The sequence below is a fragment of the Barbatula barbatula genome, assembly GCF_947034865.1.
Source record: "Barbatula barbatula genome assembly, chromosome: 6".
NCBI classification, from domain to species: Eukaryota; Metazoa; Chordata; class Actinopteri; order Cypriniformes; family Nemacheilidae; genus Barbatula; species Barbatula barbatula.
In genome coordinates this window covers 25,457,039-25,480,135 of record NC_136765.1, presented here as the reverse complement: position 1 = coordinate 25,480,135, position 23,097 = coordinate 25,457,039, and the positions used below count along the sequence as shown (strand labels likewise).

Here is a 23,097-nt window from a genome sequence, read left to right as displayed (position 1 = left end):
TAAACAAAACGAAACATTGACAAAAACCCACAAAGGACTTGAGTGGACAAGACGTGACTTCACACAACCAGATTCAGAGAGAGTGTACAAAAGACAAAGCACAGCAAAAACCGTCTGGCTGGTTGTGGTGGTGTTTTTCTCTGTGAAGTCAGACATCTAATCACAGACGTCTGCTGAAAGAAGATCTACGTCCTCTCAGCTTGACTCTGTGTTTCTCTGACTTCCTGTGTGGAGTGATGAGCTCATTCTGCAGCACATCCACACCACGCGCTTCACTCCCTTCTGTTCTCCGGTGATGGTTTTAAACATGGAAAGCGTCCAGATTATAGTGTGCCGTTTACCTGAGCCTGTCCAGAGGAAAGCTGCTATCTGACCGTCTGCGAGTCAGTGCTTCCCCTGTAAGAGCCGTGTTGTTTTTGGGTTAGGAACATCAGATCCAGTGCTGGAGATCCGTTTCATCCGAAGCCAGATCAACATTCCTGCTTTGAGTTACAGGAAAGCAGATCAGATCAACTTCACAGACATCACTGTTCAGTGCCTCTTATCCCACTGTACAGTCATTTAAATGTGTCTGTGAGCGTTCGTGAGAAGAGAAAGAGCCCTTCTGTGAGTTTAACAGTAGCCGGATATCTAGAATTTCACAGAGCCGCCACGTGCATGATATCAAATCTAAACAAAACCTGAATTACTCTGAAGAGTAAATGTCCCTGGTGCACATGTTTCATTACTGTATATAACACTGAAGAAAATACAAAATGATTTTTCCTTTCGCCTGAGGTCACTTAGGACACTTAAAACTTAACCAGCAGGTGTTTCATGGGGTCCCAAACTTTGGTAAAGAATGTCTGCTTAACACAATATATTTCTATTATTTCAATCTTGTTTGACATTTGTGGTTTAACCAAAAAGCTGTTTTCGAAATGTTGACTTTTTCAAATGAAAATATGCTTGACCAACAAAGAATCATTTGCTTTGTATTTTTTGTACTGTTTTCCAGAACAAACATTGAAAAATTCATAAATCGAGATCAATTTACTTGAGAAAAAAATTCAAATATTAAACTCCCAGTGTATAAAAAATTACAATTCATATTTTGCCATGAAATATTGCAGCATTTATTGTAAATACTGTAGTTTATCAAGTTTATCATTCTCTTTTTAAAATGCACCTCCTTCCTGTAAAGGTCTTTGCACATAAAGTCCGAAATTTTAGTACACGATTTTTGGTGCACGTTTTACTGTGTCTCTGAATTTTCAAAACGCCTCTCAAAATGCTTGCTACAGATGCGTAAAATGCAGAAAATCTAACTCAGTCGGACTTTTTTATGACAGTGTGTAAATGTGATTGCCACAACACGAGGTCGTATTTATTTTTTAACACGCAAAAATTGGATTACCTCAGGGATCGGTTCTAGGACCCTTGCTATTCTCCATATACAAGCTGCCCATTGGAAACATTATTAAAAAACATGGAATTAGCTTCCACTGCTATGCAGATGATACTCCGCTATATATCTCATGAAGACAAGATGATTCCTTCCAGCTATCCAAAAACAAGTGCAACATTGGTTGACTTGAAGTTTCCTTCTTTTAAATTCTAACAGAAATATTTCTTATCGGACCGAAGACACGTAAACCGAATATTTCGGATTATAACCTGCAAATTGAAGGATGTACTGTTACCCCAACAAATACAGTAAAAGATCTAGGCGTTATATTATTCCACCTTAGAAATAAAGACAACAGATCCAATCTTGCCAGGCTCCTTCACAGCGTCATTAAGCTACGCCATTGTTGTCGTTTTGAATGTGGAAACCATATATGTTTCTATTGGAAAACAAGAGTAGATCTTGGGTCAAAGAGACTCAAGTAAATGCCTCTTGACTTAAGGATGTTTAAATATTATGGAAAACAAGACAATGTGTTAACCTTCCTTTACTTCTAAGGTTCACCGTCAACTACACACAAATCATAAGTATTCTAAGTAGATGTGTAATAAGAGCGGACATTTCTATCCATTATTCCGGAAGATCAGGTCACTGGAACATCATAAGTGTTGTTTACAGGTCACAAGATTTCTCACAGGTGAGCTCGAGCAGTGCTGTGTGTACAGTGGACATGTCTGACAAATTACAATCTGCAAAAACAGTAAACGTGACCCTGTGAGAGGCCCCGGGTTAGTTCCCGAGTTAAAAACAGACGACTGCTCAAGGGTCAAAGGTCGATGCTGTGCACCTCTAAGTTGAAACAGAACTGCTCTGAGGTGATTTTCATGCCTTAACCAGTCTGATCTCACAGGCATTCAGAACCATTTGCATGATGTGAATTGTACAAAGAAAATGTGATGGCAAATCTCTCAGACATGTTGCCATAGTGAATAGAGAACAGTAATACGAATACACGTCTTCTGTTGATGTCCATGTAACTACGTCTCATCTATGGTCTGTGAAAGACCGAACAGATGAAGAGACACATGGAGGAGTTTATATCGAACACAAGAGCTGATGCTTTACAAGGGTAAAGACCCCCAGGTACCATCGGTAGATTTTTTAAAGTTCATACATTCTTGTTCAGAAATACATTTTCCAGAGACGAATACTTGTGAGGGACTGACCTTACTCACTGCTGTCTACATAGGGAGCTAGTGTACTGTACTAAACTAAAAACCGATCAGAAAAAATGAGATTATAATGTTGGGAAATACTTTAATAAGCAGCTAACATATAACAATCACAAACATATTGTCCATTTCAAATAAATCTACTTATTTTACCTCTCTGTATTAAATTAAGTATACAGTTGTGACCAAAAGTGATGTGACACGTTTGGCCTTTATTAAAAAAAATTTTTTATAACATTTTATAACAAAAACTTTAAACACTTCATCAAAGTGAACTTGGACAACATTTTTCAAAGTTTAGATTTTTACATCATTTGAAACAATATTTGACAAACATATCATTATTTAAAACTCTAGAATCTGAGGGTGAAAAGAAATCAGAATACTGAGAAAATCGCCTATAAAAGTTGTCGAAACGCATTGCATATTACTCACAAAAATAAAGTTTTGATATATTTACACCAGGACAAATCACCAAAATATCTTCACGGAATACGATCTTTACTTAATATCCTAATGTATTTTGGCATAAAAGAAAAATCGATCATTTTGACCCATACTATGTATTGTTGGCTATTGCCACAACTATTCGCATTCTACTTAAGACTGGTTTTGTGATCAAGGGTTACATTTAGTCAAAAACAAGAGAGGACCGGCCAAATACTAAGAGCTAATACAAATCAATTCATGTTTTTCCATGCTTTTTTGTGTGTTTTCCTGATGTGCTGTAGTTTGCATGTTTAGGCGAATGATTTCGTCAAAAAAATACATTAACCATTTAGTGTTTCTCCAAACAACTGTAACCTGAGCTGTGCAAATATGCCCTCCGGAGTCCAGACATCACTTCTGTTCACTACCGTAAGTATTTATAGGCAGCATCTCTTTGTGTCAAGCTCGTCACGATGCATTCTGGGATTGCCATATTGGTCAAGGATACATGTATTACTGCGTTGCAATTTGGTCAAAAGAAGTATCATGTCTATGCTTCCCATCTTCTGCATAAGAAGAATCGGTGGTCTACACTGAGTCTGGAAACAGAGCTGATCAGCTGAGAAATCAAATAAAAGACTGGATTTTAATTTGAAACGGGTTACAGTTTAACAGCCTCATGCATCACAAAGTCATGAGGGAATTTTCATTTGGTTCAGTTCAATCACATGAACATGTTTACAATGCTCTGTCTTGTATTGTCATCTTTCCAACAACTTCTCGGAAAATCCAGATTCATTTACCATGATTCAAGAAGAAAGAGTCAATTAGTCTGAAAGGGTTTAAAAGAATCACACGTTCCCATAAGATCTTTAGAGAGGATTTGTTGCCTGAGATCTCAGATGTGGTGGATCCTATTTATGTTGATCTCCACTCACAGTGTTTTCCAGAGACGTAGCGTTTGTTCGGTGTCCGTCAGAATGCATGAATATTCAGAGCCATGCGTCCGGCCCATGCGTTTCTTTCACCAGCAAGATGTGATCGATCACCTTCCCATACTGCAGACATGAACGTGTAGTTAGACGGAGAGAAATGAACAGGTATGAAGTTCTTCAGTTCAAGAGGTTACCTGGTCATCAGACACCTGCTCCAGATAGAGATGTGTGGAGTTGAGCAGGTGCATCCGTGTGAAGCCGTAATCTGTGCTTCTGAAAGCGCTCCAGTCGCGAGGTTTGGGAATGAAGCCGTCGTGTTTTTCTCTACAACCCTGAGGACAACAAAACCATTCCAGTGTTCGTGGAGAAATTCACCCTCACTAAACGAGCCTCGCTCGCCTCTTAAATACATCACAAAACTCTTTTAAAACTATTCTCCGTCTGTGTCTAGGAAACTGAGATCTTAAAAATCGTTTGAAAATCTTTATCATCCAATAACACGTCAGAATAGATAAACTCCTTCAATGTTGTTTAAAAGCATCTCAGGGTGAAACGGCAAGAAGCTTCTTGAGAAAATGACAAAAGAACATTTCTGTAAATTCTAATGTTTTTTCATTTATTTTAAATCACAACATGATTCACAGAATTTTTGTTTTGTTCACTTTTATTATAAAAGGTGAAAAAATCAGTATGAAAAGTTTAAGTTAATTCAATTGAAGGAGTAAATTAGTTATTCATTTAATATCAATATTAATGAAAGTTAAAGTAATAGTTCACCCAAAAATAAAACTTCTTGTCATTTCCAACCTTTATGACATGTTAAAAAATGAGTTTTTTTGGTCTTACAAAATATAACCTATTTGTATTTTATTTATTTATTTGTTTGTTTGTTGTTTTTATCTGAAAACGTATATGTGTTAAAAATGTCCCTTTAAAATGAATGTGTGGTGAAACAGTGGTGCTATTGAAGCGATTATACTCACAGCAGAACCTGTGATTATATGCACCGGCGCTTTGGGATTCACATACGGTTCTTCAAAGCTTCCGTTATACACCTGTAATACAAACACAAACAGCTGTAATCTGAACGCATCACAACACATTGCTGGTTTTGTGATTGACATACAGACCTTATAATCATACACGGGCCAGAGTCTTTCATACGTGTGCTCGTGTGCCCACAGCTCCAAATCAACTCCTGCAAACACATCAGATGGTATATTAACGTCATCCAGGTCTCACCTCACCTTTATTTGTCTCGATTTACTGTTGTTAGACTGGTTAAGTCTGGTTCATCTGACCGACTTTTAAAAGATGATGTTTAGAGGTACAGTCTTAAAAATGAAGGTGATTCACAGCGATGCCATAGAAGAACCACTTTTGGTTCCACAAAGAATCATTCAGTCAGAGGTTCTTTAAAGAAACATCTCTTTCTTTTTTATCAACTGAAGAACCTTTTTTTGCCACAAAGACCCTTTGAGAAACAGTTAATGTTAAAGGATGTCAAGCACCTTTCTGAAGAGTGTAAATCAGAAATATTGATACAGATATCTCATTAACATATTACACTCATGATGCCATAGAAGAACCCTTTTTTTGTCTAAATGGTCCCATAAAGAACCTTTTTGTTTCACAAAAGGTTATTTGTGGTGAAAAAAGGTTCTTGCGATTATAAGAAGGTAAGTTTTTTTACAGAACCTTTGACTAAATATTTCTTTGCGGAACCAAAAATGGTTATTTTATGGCATCACTACGAAGAACCTTTTAAGCGTGTGTGACCCGCTCATACCAAGGATGATAATTTTAGCGACATGATAAATATAAGAGCAAACTTTAAATATCAAATTATAACGGCTCACGCATATAAAATGCGAAACTTCAGCTGAACGAAAGTCTTTAAATGACAAAGCATGCGCAGGAGATCGTCTTCAATTGAAATATTTTTCTATTTAATTTTTATGATTCAATAAGTCAGCCGACTTTAATCCATCAGCTCAATATTCAATTTTAACATGCATGAAACAGGATCTGTCCTGTTGTTTTACAGAAAACGTTTACCGTATTTGTAGAACAAGTCCTCAAGTCCAGGGGCGATGGGCATTGTGTCATTGCGTCCACGGCGAACCTAAAACAGGACGAACGGTGAATGAGACATCGCACTAGATCTGCATTTCATATTACATCCCAACCAGATACATACGTAGCTTTGGTAGCGTGTGCAGTCGTCCCCATCATCATCGGAGCAGTACATGGGTCTGTGTGCCATAGTGATGATCCACGGACGCTCGGCTCTCTGCTCGGGTCTGTTTGCTTCCTGAATAAATAAGAGCATGCGATGGACTTCATAATTCACAATCAAATCAATGTAAAGCCAAGTGAAACTTCATACCTCAAGGTCTTTCTTGAGCCACTCGTACTGTCTGAAGAGCAGATCCAGACCGTATTCCAGATAGAAATAAACTTCAGTGGAGAATGAGATGATGTGAGCGGGCCCGATGTTCCAACTGAACAAACGCACGCACATCAACAATCATCATTTTCATAAAGTTGTTTGTAATCTCCCTCATGTTCACAGTTTTATCGTCAGAAATGCTCTTTGACTTCGAAGCAAAAGGTCAGCGGTTTCTCCAGCAGTACCCCATGTCAAGCTCCAATACATTATACATTATCTTTAGTTTAGATGCTATAAAATCATTTCATCACATATTTTATCACACACAAAAGTCAAATATATGTCAAGTTATATGAGTATTTATACATATGCAAGTTATTGATAAATATGTTTGTACTCTTGTACCTGTACCAGAGGTTCTCTGTGTGTCCAGGCATACTGAACCGATACCTGTAGTGGGAGAAGTTACTGGAAAAATAAACATTACATAAGCCGTGTTATTGAATTACAAGCATATTCACAAACAAATGTTAAAAGATTGACAGCTATTGAGATGCTCATCATTTTCTCGAAAGGGTACAAATTGGATGTAGTTGTCATCAATTGAGTCATCGAAATCGTTTACAATCCTAAAGACCATTACATTTCTGTCAGGTTCACAATCTTACACAGTACGACATGGAGTGAAATGCTTCTTACAACCATCCATATTAATAAAATAGTCCAAATTTACACAAACGGTTTTTGATAAAAATAGGTGCAATAATATAAAATATAATTATTACTTAATATCATCTTTATTTACAATTATTTTTTACAGTTAGTATTGCTAATAAACATCTTATATAATAGATTCTTACGTCTCTACAGTCAATTAATATGCATTTACTGTAAAGCTGCACTACAGAAATACATCTGAACTGAATTACAAATTGAATTGTGAGAGGTTTGGAAAGTAAGAGCACATTCTTGAATTACAACCACCACCAAATCCAGACATCATCCAGAGGTTAACATCTGGTCTTTGAACGTCCTCCTCAAACACTTGAAACAGAAGAACAATAACCTTTCTACATTTAATTTGGCTTGTAATATGTTTTTTTTAAACTGCGCACACCCTCAGGGAATCCAGAGTTAATTAAGGGGGCGCAGTACGCCAGGTCAAAGGTTAAGAGGATGGGAAGGTCAAAATCATTTTTTGTGTGTCGCGCTGATATGAATGAACTGAGGTCATGAGGTCAAAGCTCTCTCCGCAGATTTGGTGACATTGTGAAAAACTTCAACGTATACGACCGGGGTCGCGTTCCCATCACAGCGGAAGAAATGTGCTTTTTGAATTGATCTAATCCAAACACAGATTCATACATCCCCCTGGTGGTCAGCTGTAAAACAGCACACACCGTCTGATCATCTGATGCATTCACTCGTTCTAATGTTTATCAGATCGTGTTTGACATCCAGCGTTTAAAGTGAAAAGCTTCAGTCTGTTTGTTGAATCAGGTGGAAAACATCTTGACAGATTTACCATCACACAAGTTTGAGATCAACTGTACACCCCTACAGTGACAGCGAGACGCTTTTGATATAGATCACTGACTCTGTCGGTTCACTCTCATCCACGGAACATAAAGATTTGTGAAAGATGCTGACAGGCACCTGTGACCTCGAATTAATCTGAGAAACTGCCTTCCAAAGTCTGACCCAGTTTTTCTGCGAATGCCCCGAAGTTAAGATCCTCACATCACAGCAGACGTCCAGCTGTCTGCATGTGGTTTATCTAAACATCAGTTAAAGCAGCTGAATGAAAGCACCGAAGCATCTTCATCCTCTTCATGTTTCGTCCCGCAGGCGAAAAAAACATCAATGCACAATTTTCAACAAAGGCTGCCAGATATTCTTTCCATTAAAGGAGTAGTTCACTTTGGAAATGAAAATTCTGTCATCATTTACTCAAACTCTCTTTCTTCCGCAGAACACAAAAGAAGATATTTTGAAGAATGTTTTTAACGGTCCCCCCATTCACATGCATTGGTTACAATGAAAGTGAATGGAGGGTCGTGCTGTTCTGTTACCAACATTTTCCAAAATATCTTCTTTTGTGTTTTGCAGAAGAAAGAACATCATACAGGTTTGACATGACAAGAGGACGTGTAAATGATGACGGAATTTATAATTGCGAAGGTGAACTACTCCTTTAAAATCACACGAATGGATGTAAAAGATAGAACTGTACGTCACTTTTGCGAAATAAGATGTTGACGTGCTTAAAAGATAACATAAGTTGTGACTTTTACATTTTACCTAAATGCTTTTAGACACATTTAAAGTAACACTAAAAATTTGCATTTATGTGGAAATCACTCGTGAGTAAATCCACACATTTGATTGAAAGGTTTTACAAAAATGATTGTAAATACTTTATTTATGCTTTAGATAAAATTGTACAGTATATACAGTATGAACCCAGAGGAATGATGTTCATAGTGTATACAAAGCAAGAACACATCAGAACACACTTACTAGGCCCACTCGTGGTTACCCGGACATGTCATGTAGGGCACGTATGCAGCGATGGATTCGATCTGTTTCATGAACTCATCACCAATCCTGCCGTTGTCCTGACAACACACACACATAAAACGTGTGATCAGATGTATACTGTATAACCTAAAATGCACAGTAAGTCATTTTGCATAAAATGAACTGGGTACTGGGATGTTTTGTGGTCTGACTGTGTTAGTGTAGTTCTTACCTCATGCATGTCATAGGCAAAGTCCCCTGTAAAAAAAAACACATACAGTAATGCAATTTCACAACACATAAAAGAAAAACTAACCATGAAATTAAAGTGCCAGACATGGAAGTCTTTGATTTCTCACCGATGTGCAGAATAGCATCGTACATCCCGATCTGAGTTTCCTTCTGCAGTCGACTCAAAGATTGAGGGTTTTCATTGCCCATGTCACCGAACAGAGCAAATCTGGGGCTGAAACTCAAGCTTTCGTTCAGAGATTTGAGATAGAAGACGTCACTCCAGCCGTCGTCACTGCCACAGTGATACACTGAAAAACACACATAGTTATACACTGTGTCTTTAAACAAAACCAATTAAAAAACAGATAGTACTTTTGCAGATTACCATAAGCCGACCCTGGTATCAGGTCAGTCAGCGTGACCCGGTGAATGTATGTTGTCCTGTTTTCTGTCCCTCCATCAGTAAAGATGGTGTAGTTTCCCTTTGCCTTCTTCCTGAAGAGCGCATCACCCCACAGACTGTATTCTACAACACTCTCCGTCTGATTGGAGGTCGACCATGTGACCACCATAGAGCTTTTTACACCTGACCAAAAAAAACAACAACACGTTTTATTGCTTGCAGAATGGAATATACCGCCTTGAGAAATGTGACGAGGAATTCCCTGACTTCAAATATTCCCAATATTGCTGATTTGAGAGACAACCAATTGGTGATGTGCTTTCAATAACCATTTTAGGCCAAAACGCAGCTTATCTCGGCCAACTCAAGGAGTCTAACGTGGCAGCGTCTGATGAGGTCTTCCAACATGCAAACTTTAATACTTTTCTCTACTTTAATACTTTGTGAAGTATCCCTTTAAATAACAGCACTATAAATGAATGAACCCAAAACATGTGTTTATCATCACTTGTTTCAACGCTGGATACAAGAAATTACACAACAAACAACACAAAATAACTGTGAACACAATCTGTTAACTAATAACGCTACTGCAAGTGTTGTTGGTTGCAAACGCATTTCATGCCAAAGAATTCCAAACATTAAACAAAAATTATTAGGGATGCACCGATATGTCAATTTTGGCGTATAATGATACCCGATCATTCTTGAACATTAGAAGCCGATAACCGATATATTGGCCGATATACAGAATAAAAATATTTTAATCATATATTATCTCTGTCCCCTGAAATCATGTACCAAACCAACTTTACACTAGACTTTTAAACTTTTCTCGTAGAATGTTTAATAAATAATAAACAAATTAAAGATGTTCTTTCAGAGCAAACCAGAAAGTTGTTCTCAAGAGCCACGTGTCTAACAGGTCTCAAGACAGAAAGCATTCAGACAGCAGTCCAATTCAAACAATATGCTTTCTTCCTATAATGTACACATTCATAAATACTGAATCTACAACATCAACAATGATTTGCTAATATCAGTAAAGTGAAAGATCACGACGGAAAGACAGAACTGTGCTGGATTAGAACTGTGAGCGGCTAAAGAAGTTTAACCAGAGGAAATTATTTATGATTTAAGGTCTATAATATATCGGTCTAAATTGTATTATTGGTCGATACGATAACATAAAAAATGACCATTTATCGCCCGATACCGATATGGCCGATATCATGCATCCCTAAAAATAAAGGGTAACTCTGTCATGAGTTACTCACCCTCTAGTAATGTATTCATTTCTTTGTTAAGTTGAACACAAAGAGGGATCGTTTGCAATAATGGTAGCAACAGTTCTAAAGCACCATTGACCGACAATAATGTTTTAGTTCTGTTGAACACAAAGGAAGATATTTTGAAGAATGTAGGAAAACAAACCGTTCTGGGGCACTCTTGACAACCATTTAAATTTGGCATTCAATGGCGCATCAGAACTGCTAACATCATTCCAAAATATCTCTTTGTGTTCAACCCAACAAAGAAATGTATACATGTCTGGAACAACAAGATGGCGGGTAATTCATGGCAGACTTTAATGTCTCATTATTATAAGCATATTATATTTACTTTTACAAAATTCCACTTTCTATATCAAAACCTGCAAATACGCACAACTGCAGACAGCTGTGAGATCTCACCTGGATATGAGATGTGCACCTGTTCAGGTTGAGTTCCGACCGGCGGCACAGAAGCAGCAGCTGCGCAGATCACAGCACACAAACACACGAGCGCGCGCGCCATGTCTCTCATCATGACCTTCTGTGTGATGATGATGATGATGCTGATGAAGATGCTGATGATGCTGATGATGATGATGATGAATCAGGACCGTCTCGTGATCTCTGCTGATGCTTTAATGCTCTGTCACGTGATAAACACAAAAGATAGTTTGGTCCTTTGCTCTCACTGCATAAACAACACACAGAAACAAGTTGGTAAGGTTTAGAAACATGAGTTCATCAGGGGTGATGCGTTAATAACGTTCTTTATAAGTGTAACTTTACCTCAGTTACATCGGTTGAAGTGTGTTGTGTTGACTGCGGTTTTTTCATTATGAGGAAATAAAATCTGTTTAAGAAAATAAACAACTGTCAATGTTCACCTCACGTTACACGAGCATTTAAATACGCGACTATTTAAACTGAGCGACTGCTTAACAGATCTGTTGGTTTAATGTCGATAGATGTCAAATAATCAAGTTTATTGCGTCTGCCGGACTGTCACATGATCACCTGAAGCGAACTCACATGATTTGCTGATCACGTGACGGCAGTGCCCCACTTGTGCGCAGACGCGCTTCGCTAGATTGCGCAGATTAATCAGCGTATGACATCAAGTACCGCGAGAGCAGACCGCTCCGTTTGATAACGAATCTCTCTCGCGATACTTACTTTAAGCTTGGAAAATAGCACATACATTTTATAACTAGGGAGCAAGGAACCAAGTTAACAAGTAAAAGATAAAATGACTAACACACAAAACCTTTGAATTATTAACTGATTTTGAAAACCGAGTACAAATGAACAGTTTTCATAGCTTTCTATTTGCACAACTTTAAATAGCAGAAGTTGAATTCGCAAATGCTTTAATGTAAACAGAGAAAAGACGCTTTTAGTGCCGCATGAAGTCTTGTTTTAAATATAACACACAATACAGATTTACAAAACAAACTGGCATACAATGTAAATTAAAAAACATTTAAAGGGGCGTTGGCACAGACAAATAAGACAACAACAACAAAATATATAAATGTATAAAAGAAAAGAAACAAACAAAAAATAACAAATCTTTATTTTTAAATAACTAAGAAAAATAAAAATAAAATGAATAAACACCATATTATTAAACGAAATGTCATAATACCTTTTATTTATCAAATAGATCTAATAAGATGCTTTTGAATCGTTGTTTGTGGTAGCATTGTTATGCATTGTCTTAAATAATAAGAAAACAGGGGGGGGGTAAAAACCCTACATTTGTGTATAATATTATTTGCTGGCAAAAGTAAATTGTTAATCAAAAATTTTGACCATCTTGTTCATAGCTTCCATCCTTAATATGAATAAAGGAAAGACTACACTAAACCGCCCCTTTTCTCCTTTAACCATAATTGGACGTTTTCCCAGAATGCACTATAATATTTGCAATTGAAGAAAATAGGCTTGTTTGAGATGAGCAGAATCTGCGCAGAACCGATCACCGGTGACCACCGCGAGCTGCATGCCGGTTAGAAAAGTGTCCGAGTTACGTCCGCCTTGCTCTGATGTCATGATGACGTGTGCCAAAAAACTCTCGCGACGGCGAGGCGGCTGTGTCGGATTGAGCAGTCGAGCGCAGTTGCTCTCCTCCGACTGCGCTATTCAAAAGCATGATGGGAAACGACTGACTGACGACACAGCTTCAAGCTCATTGGCTGAGAATGTCGACTGATGCATTTTCTCTTCATTCTAAGAATTAGATTACGCATCTATTTATTTATATTTACATGCAAACTAAACAAAAACAAAACACGCCTAGTGAAGTTAAGAATTAGGACATGCGTTTATTTTATATTTCTCATCATTAGAATTCTTATTTGTTGTAATTTTCACTTTATTCTATTGTATGTTTGTGTGAATTAATAAATCAATCCATTAAAAATATACATGCACACACACATATCTAAATGGACTGTTTAGTCATTACGCCTCATCTTTGTGTGGTTTCATCTGAGAAGTGTCTGGATCTTAAAACAAGGGAAGAAATTCTGAAGAATGTTTGCTACAATACAGCTTTGACTTACAGGTGGCAGAAACCTGCTTGTTATTAAATATGATAAACATTTGTTATGACCTCTTGCTTTTTACTTCATTTACCATTTGTTTATACAATCCTTGAAAATGTCTTACATGTGTAAGCTGTTTATTTGGACATTCAGTGATTATTATTGTAACCATCTTCATGTAAAAACAGTGGTATTTCGATTACATCCACTTCGTCTGCGATAAAAAAAAAAACGCGACCGCGATCTCCTCCACTGCTGACGTATGCAGGCGAAAAAACAGCGAGATTCACGAAGTGTCCGACTTCAAAGGTGTTTTTTGACTCCTCCCCTTACTGCAGTTTTTTGACTCCTCCCCTTACAAACAAGCCTATTATGTTCTGTATTTTCTAGAAATAAATGTCCAAAAATTACAAACATGTACACGAAGAGCACGTGTCCTGTGACGTCATCGCCGTGCGTCTGTCAAACTTTGACAACAGAGACGGTACGAACTTGCCGCAGATATCATGTGCTTTTATTTGAGTATGGAGCGCGTTTAAACGACTCATGAACACATCTACACGAAACGAATCCTCCTAAGAACATGCATATGAGTCATTGTTTACGTTTATGGGTTGTGTTGTTTGGGTTTCACGCGGCGATCTCTCACGACGTGACGCATGACGTAACGCACGAAGGTGATAAAGATGACGTGAGATCAGAGGATGTCAAGGTTCAGGTGTTGGGTCGAGCTGTGGTTCCTGGGGTCAGAACTCACGACTGGATCTCATCTGCTCGGGTTCTGCTCGATGGAGACAAACACGTGGGATTTCTCAGGTCTATAAATAAACTGCACGAGACAGAATTACATTCAGTGTGTTTGTTTGGAGTTGTAGCGCTGTACATTACGTCATTGTTTCTTGGATGGGCTGTGCAGGTCTGATGGAGGATTTACTGTCAGTGATGTGCCTTCTGGATCACATGTGCTGGACATCTCATCTCCAACATACAGATTTCAACCTGTGCGAGTTGACATCACCAGCACAGGCAAAATTAGGTGCTTACATCATTTTGCTTCCAACAACCAACCATTTTTATTTTGTTTTTATTACAATTTGTTTACAACTGATGTTGAACTATGAAATGGTAAATGTAGAATTTTAAAGTTTTACGTAATTAATATTGCATATAGGAATGTATAGTCTGTTTAATATTTGACATGTGTATCTCTCTCCTTTATCTTAAATGTGTGATTCTCAGTGATAACCACTCTGTGTGTGTCTATGTGTGTTAGTACGTGTGCATATTGTGTGTTTGTGTGTGTCTGTCTTCTGCGTTTTCACCATTTTTTTGGTTTTGACTCGTATAACCTTATATGTTTTGCTTTTAGTCGATATGTTTCTTGGACAGCTGCTTTCTAACAATAAAGAAGCGCTATATAAATAAAGTTGGCTTCCTACAACCAACAATTTTTACAGCTTTTTATTTTTATTTCGTTACTTTCAACGTTTACAAAAATACATTTTAAAATTGACCATTGCATCTGTTTCTGTTGTACTATGAAATGGTAAATTCGATCATTTTAAAGACTTAAAACCTTTGGTCTATTAATACTTGATCATTTCTGGTTTCTAGGGCTCGTGTGGTGAACTACATCAAGACCTCAGAAGTGATCCAGCTGCCGTATCCTCTTCAGATGAGATACGCTGGACCTCATCCCTATTTTATACCACGAGAAACTTGGGGCTGGTCTGATTTCTTCATGAATCCAATGGTAAGCCTCTTAAAAAAAAAAAAATTTTTATTTAAAAAAAAATAAAACATCGATGTAAAATTGACTCTTGTGATTCTATCAGGTGTATATGATGGTGCTTCCTCTTCTCATAATTGTTCTCCTTCCTAAAGTCATCAACACAAGTGACCCCGAGATGAGAAGGGTATTCATTCCTAAAAGTTAATTTTTTACAGGGGTCTGTGTTAAAATATATATATTTTTAAAGTTTTTTAATAAACTGTCCATTTGTTTTGTTTTATTTAAAGGAAATGGAGCAGTCTATGAACATGCTGAACCCAAATCCCGAGCTTCCAGATGTTTCCGAGCTCATGACCAAATTCTTTTCACCGCCCAAAAGTCAAAAGAAGCCAGGAGGTGGAACTCGGGTCCCAAAGGGCGGAGCTCCAGGTCAAAAGGGTGGAGGTCCGAGAAGGAAGTAATTACAAGAAATGCACGAGGCTGATGTCATGGCCCATGTGGACCTTACTTCATCTGAGGAGGATCGGTCTTAAACCAGAAATGGATGAAAAACACTAATAGAAACAAAATCAGTGAATGCAGTAAGGTCGAACATATCATGAGTCTGTATTCATATTTCAATAAAGCGGGCCTGTTAGGCCTAGACTGTAATTTGCATAAGCAAATCTACTGTATTCAGATTTTCCGGTGATTATTTATAGTGCAACTGTATTCAAGTTGGCTCACCCTGTGGATAAATGTCATGAGAGTTCAGTATTTATTACAGAATAAAGTTATTTAATGAGAAACTAAATAAAAGTATGAAGTCTTTCTCAGGTTTCCATGTGTCTTTTATTGTATGTACAGTCCTTTATCGTGACGGTTCCGATTATGCTTTAGTCAAATGAGCTTGTGAACGAGAGACTGAATGTAAATACAGCCGCTGTCTGTTTGTGTGCGGGGGCATTACAACACAAGAGTCAAAGGCTGAAATGGATCAGATAAAATAATCCAGCACAAAAGAACTCATCTAGTATCCCGATCAAAGACTTTAACCCTTGATGTGACGAGGCTGAAGTCCAGCGCTGATAGTGCCCCACTGAATTCTGGGATATGAGCTGGCAGGTCTCTTTTGGAGCCAGACACTCGGATTTTGTTCTAATGTGAACGGTAAGTCTTTATAAGCTAAGATAATTGTTTTAATTCATGCAAGTGTTGATTTCTATTATTTCTCATTCTCAGAGATTCTGATCCATCATGCTGGTGTTGTGGGTTTGTCTGGTTCTGCTGGAACATGTTCAAACAGAACCATCTGTGGAAAACATCCACATGCTCGCTCCGGAGGAACACAAATTCATCCTGAACCTCGGACATAAAGGTTTGTTGTGCCATTTATCCTGTTTTACATACTATAAATGTTTAGAAAGTGACCCGATTTACACGGAACACAAACTCGTCAGCATGCGTTATACTCAAGATCCAGAAGTTTCAAGGTGAGTTACTGCATATAATGTCAAGCGAGCAACATGACAAAACATATCACATTACAGGTCTTACTTTCATTTTACTTTTCATTTCCTACTTTCATTTGTATGAACAAATACGTACTGCAAGTATGATTTCACATCTAAATTCAATAATATTCATCTTACATTAAACTATAGAACATCATCCATACATTTAGAAAATCGGTGCACTAGAATCAAACTAAGTGTACTTCATAGTACATTTCAAATATAAAAATGAATACCTAAATAGGAACGTAATAGTATACGTAAAGTGCAGAACGATATATACTAGAAGTTTACTGAGAATACAAAAAAATGTGCCAAGTAAAAAAAATGGGAACATTGTTTTTTACTCAAAGTTAACTGCTATTGCACTTAAAGTGTGCTAAAAATGAAGTGTTTATAATCCCAAAAGTTTGCCAATGTGATTCCGAGAAATATTTCCAAGTACACCTACAAGTATACTACTAGAACATTGATATTACTTGACTACATCATTTACTTGGGTATGAAATGAACTTGAAGTATAGTTGTTCTTGGATTGTTTAACTCTGCTGAGAATCATTGATTTGTTTTCATGCAAAGACATGATAAAGAGCTGAGGTAAAGCACAGGTCATAGGTCAAACACAACCCAGGGTGTGTTCACCTCTGATAATGAGGAGTAATTATATCGGTTTAACCTTCGCTAGAGATACCATCTGCAATAGTAAACTGTATGCTAAATCTGTGTAATGATGTCATGAAGAAAGCATGTTTTGGTCTTTAAACCGATTATTGGTGAGTGAAGTTGAGATGACGTCATTCAAGAAGAAAAGTAACGGCTTGTTTTTCTCATTCAGAGATTCCCACAGATTGTCACGAGCTGTGGCATTTGTCCGGCGGGCACGCACAAGATGGTTTGTATCTCATCAAACCCGCAGATGCGCCCATCGCTGTTTACTGCGCCATGCACGATGGCGGCTGGACGGTCGTGCAGCACATCACGGTCAACAGCAGCGTGGACTTCGATCGCACCTGGGACGAATATAAGAAAGGATTCGGATCTCTCACAGGAAATCACTGGCTGGGCAACGGCTACCTGCACCAGCTCACCCGCGGCCCGGCCAGATACAAACTCGGCATCAAACTGGTCGACAAAGACGCCGTCACCAAGATGGGCGAGTACGACCCGGTGATGGTGGAGAACGAGGACGCCCAGTATCGTCTGCGTCTGGGTCTCTTTCAAGGCACGGCGGTGGATGCTCTCACCGTGGATACGGAGAACTATCTCCATGACAACCAGAGGTTCACCACCAAAGACAAAGATAACGACAACTACTTCCAGAACTGCGCCAAGCTGGAGTTCCACGGTGTGCCGGGCGGCGGGTGGTGGTACGATGCCTGCGCCGGTGCCAATCTGAACCGCAGGAACGTCATCTACTGGCAGAAGGACTGTAATAAAGAACATCTGTGTAAATACGCCTGGATGATGGTGAAACCCTCAGATCACGTGAAGCTGGTTTATGGCGGAGACTGCAAGAAAGATGAACTGTGATCTTAATAGTTTAAATGGATAGTTCACCAATCCCCCAAAAAACTGTGAGAAGATATTTTAAGAAATGTCTCATACAATGGGCTCCAATGTTGTTTGGTTATCAACATTCTTCAAAATATCTTCCTTTTTTCTTCTCAGAAGAAGAAAGAAACTCATACAGGTTTGACATGACATGGAGGTGAATAAATGTTGAAAGAACATTCATTATTGGTGAACTATCCCTTTAATTTAAAAACGTTCGTAAAATGTTAACATAGGGATGAATTAAACACGTTATGATCAATTATTCAGATGAAATATTTTATTCAACGGACATTTAAATATTGTATTGTAAAATCCTGGATGCTTTGAGGAAGATTTAAAGTAAAAGTTTACACACGCAGTTATAGTGAACTACAAAGTTGTTACATGTTTGATCAACGTTTACTTTTATACTGTATATTTGCAATGAACATTGTTTTTGCAAGCACCTAGAGACAAAAAGTCACATTTTAGTTGGAAACTGTTTTCACATATGGTACACATCTTGAACATAAAGATGCTTAAAAATGTTCTTTGCTGTAAGGTCATAGAAGATCGAATGTTTGTTGCCCAAAAAAGAAAGAAAGCTTTCTTACATTTTTAAGCTCTGTTGAACCTTTTTCCACTATAAAGAAATATAGAGAAAGCTTTGTGGATGTTAAAGATACTTTATGTAAGCATTCAGCCCAACAAAGAGAACATTTTAGAAACCTTTATATTTAAAAGTGTATGAGAGACACACACCAGCAACACATGAACTTGACAATATAAGACGCTCCTGAGCCTTTAAATGGACGTGACACTTAAAACTTTTTGATTATTGTAACAATTGTCATGAGGAAATAAAGCCATTTACTATCATGTTCTGAAGTTTAAAAGATCAGTAATGGCACACGAAGGCATTCGAAGTGATACGCAACAAATAGCCCTGTAAACACAAATAAACACATCACTGACACCGAAAAATGATTTCATGTTTGTTCTGGAACACTCGTGATAAAGACGGGTCAGAATAAATGCGGAACAAAAGTTGATGACCAAACTCGATAAAAGATTATCGCTTCATTTTGCCAACGTGTTTCGGCACACAGGCCTTCATCAGGGCTATAAGCTTACAAGTGTGAATGAATTCCTATAAACAGAAACAGAAGCCAATCAGAAAGTTCAAACGACCAATTAGAAAGTGGATGATGTCCAGTGTTGTGCAAGTTACTCTTAAAAAGTAATTCATTACTAGTTACTAATAACATATTCAAAAGTGTAATTACATTACTGCACAAATGAGACCGTGTTTGATATTTGACATCATCCACTTTACTGGTCGTTTGGAAGTTTGAACTTTGCTTCTGTTTGTATTTAAAGGAATTCGTTCACACCTATAACCCTTTAGCCCTATTGAAGGCCTTTGTACCGAAGCGTTGGCAAAATAAAAATATCATCTTTTACGATTTTACTCCATATTTATTCTGACCCCTTGTTATCGCGAGTGTTGCTGGTAGTATCCATAACGTGACGTTCCACCAGAACAACCGCAAAACACGTTTGTTCTGCAGACATACAACAGAAAGTCTTTCACGATTCTGTAGTCATTTCTTCATTCTCATGTGGAACACAAAAGAAGATATTTCGATAAATGCTCATGTGGTCTAGTGTTTTTAGGTTATTGACATTCTTCAGAATATCTTCTCGTGTGTTTTGCAGAAGAAATAAATTTGTACATGTTTGACATGAGGGCGAATAACTAATAAAAAAATTGTATTTTTGGGTGAACTTTTTCTTTCACCCGTTCTTGTGTGAACGCTCATGTCGCTCCGGTTAACTTGTTACCGACCGCGGGGTTTTGTCCACACCAGTAGAGCTTCTCCTCGACCCTCTTCTTCCTCCACTGGCACATCAGAAGCATGCGGAACGTCTTCTGAAAGGTTTTGTTGCACAGTGCGTAGCACATGGGGTTCACCGTGCTGTTGACGTAACACAGCCAGTAGCCCAGATGCCAGAGCGCCAGCGGGATGCAGTCCGAGCAGAAGGTGGAGATGAGCACCATGATGTTGTAGGGCGTCCACGTCAGTATGAACGCCAGCAAAATGGCGCTGAGAGTCTGAGCGGCCTTCCTCTCTTTGATCAGCACCATCCTCTTCCTCTTGGTCATCTGGCTTTTCAACGTGCCGTCTGTGGGTTTGGATGAAGATGAAGAGGAAGGTGCGTTCACGGACTCGGCCGATGAGAACGAAGAGGTCCCGGCCTTCCTTTCGCCGTCGGTGTTCAGCTGCAAACCTTCTTCTTTTGAAACCGGCTTAAACTTGTAAGAAACGCATTTCTTGTTCTTACTAGGACTTCCTTTGAGGGAGAATGGGAAAACGGCGTGTTCCTTGTAGTTGCCATTGGACGCTGCCGCTTTTCCCTGCTGATGTCTGATGGGCGTCTGGAGGACGGCGGGAGACACCGAGCGCTCGTCGTCTTCAGAAGAGCCGTAGCTGTTGGTGGAGTTGGCAAGTTGGTCGGTTTTTGACCACTCGGGCGCATCGCCGCGATGCGAGGAGGACCAAGACGTCTGATTCCGCCCCGAAGCGTCCTTCAGATGTTTGCAGTTGAAACAAGATCGAATCTTTTTTCGAGGCTGAACGGTGCTGTCGGAGTTTGTCGAGGAGTTGACGCCCTGAAGCCCGGCCAGGTCTTTTGTGCGCCTCTCGGTTTCTTTGTATATCCGGCAGTATAAGATAGTCATGACGGACACGGGAATGTAAAAAGCCGCTATGGCCGTTCCAAAAGTGATGACCGGTTCAGAGAAGAACTGGATCTGACACTGCCCCTCAGGTACCGTTCTCTTACCTACCAAATACTGCCAGCACAGGATCGGAGGAGCCCAGAGAACGAAAGACACGAGCCATGCGAGGCCGATCATGACGCCAGCTCGCCTCGGCGTCCGCTTGGCTCGGTACGTCAAAGGTCTCGTGATGGAGAAATATCGATCGAAACTGATGACCAGTAGGTTCATCACGGAGGCGTTGCTGGCAACGTAATCCATCGCCAACCACAAATCACACGCTAAACTGCCCAGAGACCAGTAACCCATCAGAATGTAGGAGGTGTACAAGTTCATGGAGAAAACGCCGATGATGAGGTCGGCAAAGGCCAGGCTCAACAGATAGTAGTTGTTGACTGTCTTCAGCTGGCTGTTCACCTTAAAAGACAACATTACCAGAATGTTCCCAACAATCGTGATGAAGCTGACGATGGCGGAGACGGTCGCTATGGTGACCACCTCCCACAGACTGTGTGTGACCAGGTGGAGGTCCGACACGTTCCCGGTGATGGTGACATTTCCTGAATCCATGATTTATGATGGCAGTGTGTCGATAAACGAGTTTGATGGACAGCTCGGCTCCGGCATCGCCTGAAGGAAGCAAAACGACAAATGTCTTGATCAGAAGTGCTCAGAACAAACACAACAAACAAATTTTTTTAAAACTTCCATTTCAAATTAAATACTTAAAACATACTTGAAAATACAAGCATACTTTAAAGACGTTTTTTTATACCTTGTAATAATGAAAACATTTCGAAAATATCCCGTCTTTTCCATTTTTTGGTTTTAAACCTCATAAAATGTTATGCGGTCGCTGGGTCACAAATACATCAGCCAAGAATCTTAAAAAAGTCTATAAGAATTTCAATATTAGTTCTTAATTTTCATTAAAAAGGTTAAAATCCTACCCAGTTTTATCATTAAATAGCCTCTAGAGGGCAGCAGTTTACTTAATAGTGAAACGCATTGCATCTTCTTCACCCTTCAGTATGCAATACAATTTCACAATAGAAGAAATAAAAATCATATTTACAGCATATACAAAATAGAGAATTCAGAACAACGAGAGAACTGTCTCATCTAAAGAATTGACATACTGCAACAAATAATATGAGAAGAAATACATTTATATACAGTGAATTCATATTATGAGAATATATGAATAATATACATTTGACAACCAATAACTCCTTGTTTCTATGAATCATTTCCGTAATAAATTTGTAGTGTAACCAAAGATGCTTTTCGGTCTCCTCGCATCCTTTGTTAATGTCATCTACGTATAGAAAACTTTTTTTACACCATTGACTGTTACAAACCGTGATTATCAAATACAGTAATATCAGTAAAATGATACGGCATCTGTGTTTCAGGGATCATGTTCACAGAGTATCACATGCTCAAGTTTTTCTCCCAGACGTCACACACGTGAAGCGGCATGATGGTCAGGACAGTGACATCTGTGTGTTCACTTCGGCTTTTTGTTTCTAGGGAAACTGAGGAGTGATTTCTTTTGAATGACAAAGCCAATATCATCTCAGCCCGAGGGAAACGGTTGAGAGATGCTGTAAAGACAAATCTAACACACACTTGAAGTGTGTTTGTGTGTGTGTCACATGTTTGCAGTGTCATTCTCTGAGCACACACTGTACTCGACACAAACAACCCTTAACATCTACTCACAAACAAGTAAACCGTATACAGGATTGTATTGATTTCTGTAACATGTATGTAGTAAATAACTTTTTATTGATTGTAAACGCCTTCATATTTGAATCTTATTTCAATGCAATGACAACGATCTTATCTTGATGACATCAAGCTTGTTTTAATATACATTTCTTCTTTATTTTTTGGGGGGGAGGAGCATTTCTTCCCAAGTTAACATGGTCGGATAAAACAGAGATACAGTGTATCGCATTGTAAAACTGAACTGTGAAGCAAAAACATTTCTTAAAGTCTTTGAACAGTTAACACTTACCTGTGTGAAAACCTCTAATTCATTTTTACTCTGATGTCTTGTATTTTGTAAATGTTGCATATCGAAATGGCTAGTTGAACATGTCTAGTAGGGTTGGGAATCAAAATGAAACGAAAGGAATAGCAATAGGATACCTGAGATGACAATTTTACTCTAATCTATTCCTGTGTGCATATTTTCAG

The 23,097-nt window shown here is 38.6% G+C and overlaps 4 protein-coding genes across 5 annotated transcripts; 2 read left to right on the top strand and 2 right to left on the bottom strand.

The window, feature by feature from the left end:
* Positions 1–2,686: 2,686 nt before the first annotated feature.
* acp7 (acid phosphatase 7, tartrate resistant (putative)) lies at positions 2,687–11,842 on the bottom strand. 2 transcript variants are annotated; one of them, XM_079458450.1, is made up of 14 exons: positions 11,593–11,842; positions 11,227–11,494; positions 9,515–9,715; positions 9,255–9,437; positions 9,128–9,153; positions 8,896–8,993; positions 6,781–6,843; positions 6,373–6,487; positions 6,184–6,297; positions 6,042–6,108; positions 5,114–5,181; positions 4,967–5,038; positions 4,178–4,315; positions 2,687–4,106 (listed from the first exon to the last, which is right to left on the bottom strand). In XM_079458450.1, the coding sequence occupies exons 2-14, from the start codon at positions 11,339–11,341 to the stop codon at positions 4,041–4,043; spliced, it is 1,326 nt and encodes a 441-aa protein (XP_079314576.1). In that variant the 5' UTR covers positions 11,342–11,494; positions 11,593–11,842; the 3' UTR covers positions 2,687–4,040. The 2 variants fall into 2 exon arrangements, with proteins under 2 accessions (XP_079314576.1, XP_079314575.1); XM_079458449.1 differs by having other exon boundaries at positions 11,227–11,449; positions 11,593–11,833.
* Positions 11,843–13,769: 1,927 nt separating this feature from the next.
* Positions 13,770–15,894, top strand: emc7a (ER membrane protein complex subunit 7a). The gene is made up of 5 exons (XM_079458956.1): positions 13,770–14,168; positions 14,269–14,388; positions 14,967–15,105; positions 15,188–15,268; positions 15,372–15,894. The coding sequence occupies exons 1-5, from the start codon at positions 13,936–13,938 to the stop codon at positions 15,543–15,545; spliced, it is 747 nt and encodes a 248-aa protein (XP_079315082.1). The 5' UTR covers positions 13,770–13,935; the 3' UTR covers positions 15,546–15,894.
* A 168-nt stretch (positions 15,895–16,062) lies between these two features.
* On the top strand, positions 16,063–18,998 carry LOC306895369 (fibrinogen-like protein 1-like protein). The gene is made up of 3 exons (XM_079458583.1): positions 16,063–16,233; positions 16,306–16,441; positions 17,413–18,998. The coding sequence occupies exons 2-3, from the start codon at positions 16,321–16,323 to the stop codon at positions 18,105–18,107; spliced, it is 816 nt and encodes a 271-aa protein (XP_079314709.1). The 5' UTR covers positions 16,063–16,233; positions 16,306–16,320; the 3' UTR covers positions 18,108–18,998.
* Positions 18,999–19,929: 931 nt separating this feature from the next.
* chrm5a (cholinergic receptor, muscarinic 5a) lies at positions 19,930–21,438 on the bottom strand (the record flags this gene model as incomplete). Its single annotated transcript, XM_079459381.1, has 1 exon — positions 19,930–21,438. The coding sequence occupies exon 1, from the start codon at positions 21,322–21,324 to the stop codon at positions 19,930–19,932; it is 1,395 nt and encodes a 464-aa protein (XP_079315507.1). The 5' UTR covers positions 21,325–21,438.
* Between the last annotated feature and the right edge of the window lie 1,659 nt (positions 21,439–23,097).

Coding starts and splice junctions, on each gene's coding strand:
- acp7 (XM_079458450.1), bottom strand. CDS start 11,341: ATGATGAGAGACATGGCGCGCGCGCTCGTGTGTTTGTGTGCTGTGATC. Junction 6,298..6,372: donor GGCTCAAGAAAGACCTTGAG/GTATGAAGTTTC, acceptor TTATTTATTCAG/GAAGCAAACAGACCCGAGCA. Junction 6,109..6,183: donor GCACACGCTACCAAAGCTAC/GTATGTATCTGG, acceptor GTCCTGTTTTAG/GTTCGCCGTGGACGCAATGA.
- emc7a (XM_079458956.1), top strand. CDS start 13,936: ATGCATATGAGTCATTGTTTACGTTTATGGGTTGTGTTGTTTGGGTTT. Junction 14,169..14,268: donor AAACACGTGGGATTTCTCAG/GTCTATAAATAA, acceptor TGGGCTGTGCAG/GTCTGATGGAGGATTTACTG. Junction 14,389..14,966: donor ACCAGCACAGGCAAAATTAG/GTGCTTACATCA, acceptor TCTGGTTTCTAG/GGCTCGTGTGGTGAACTACA.
- LOC306895369 (XM_079458583.1), top strand. CDS start 16,321: ATGCTGGTGTTGTGGGTTTGTCTGGTTCTGCTGGAACATGTTCAAACA. Junction 16,442..17,412: donor CCTGAACCTCGGACATAAAG/GTTTGTTGTGCC, acceptor TTTCTCATTCAG/AGATTCCCACAGATTGTCAC.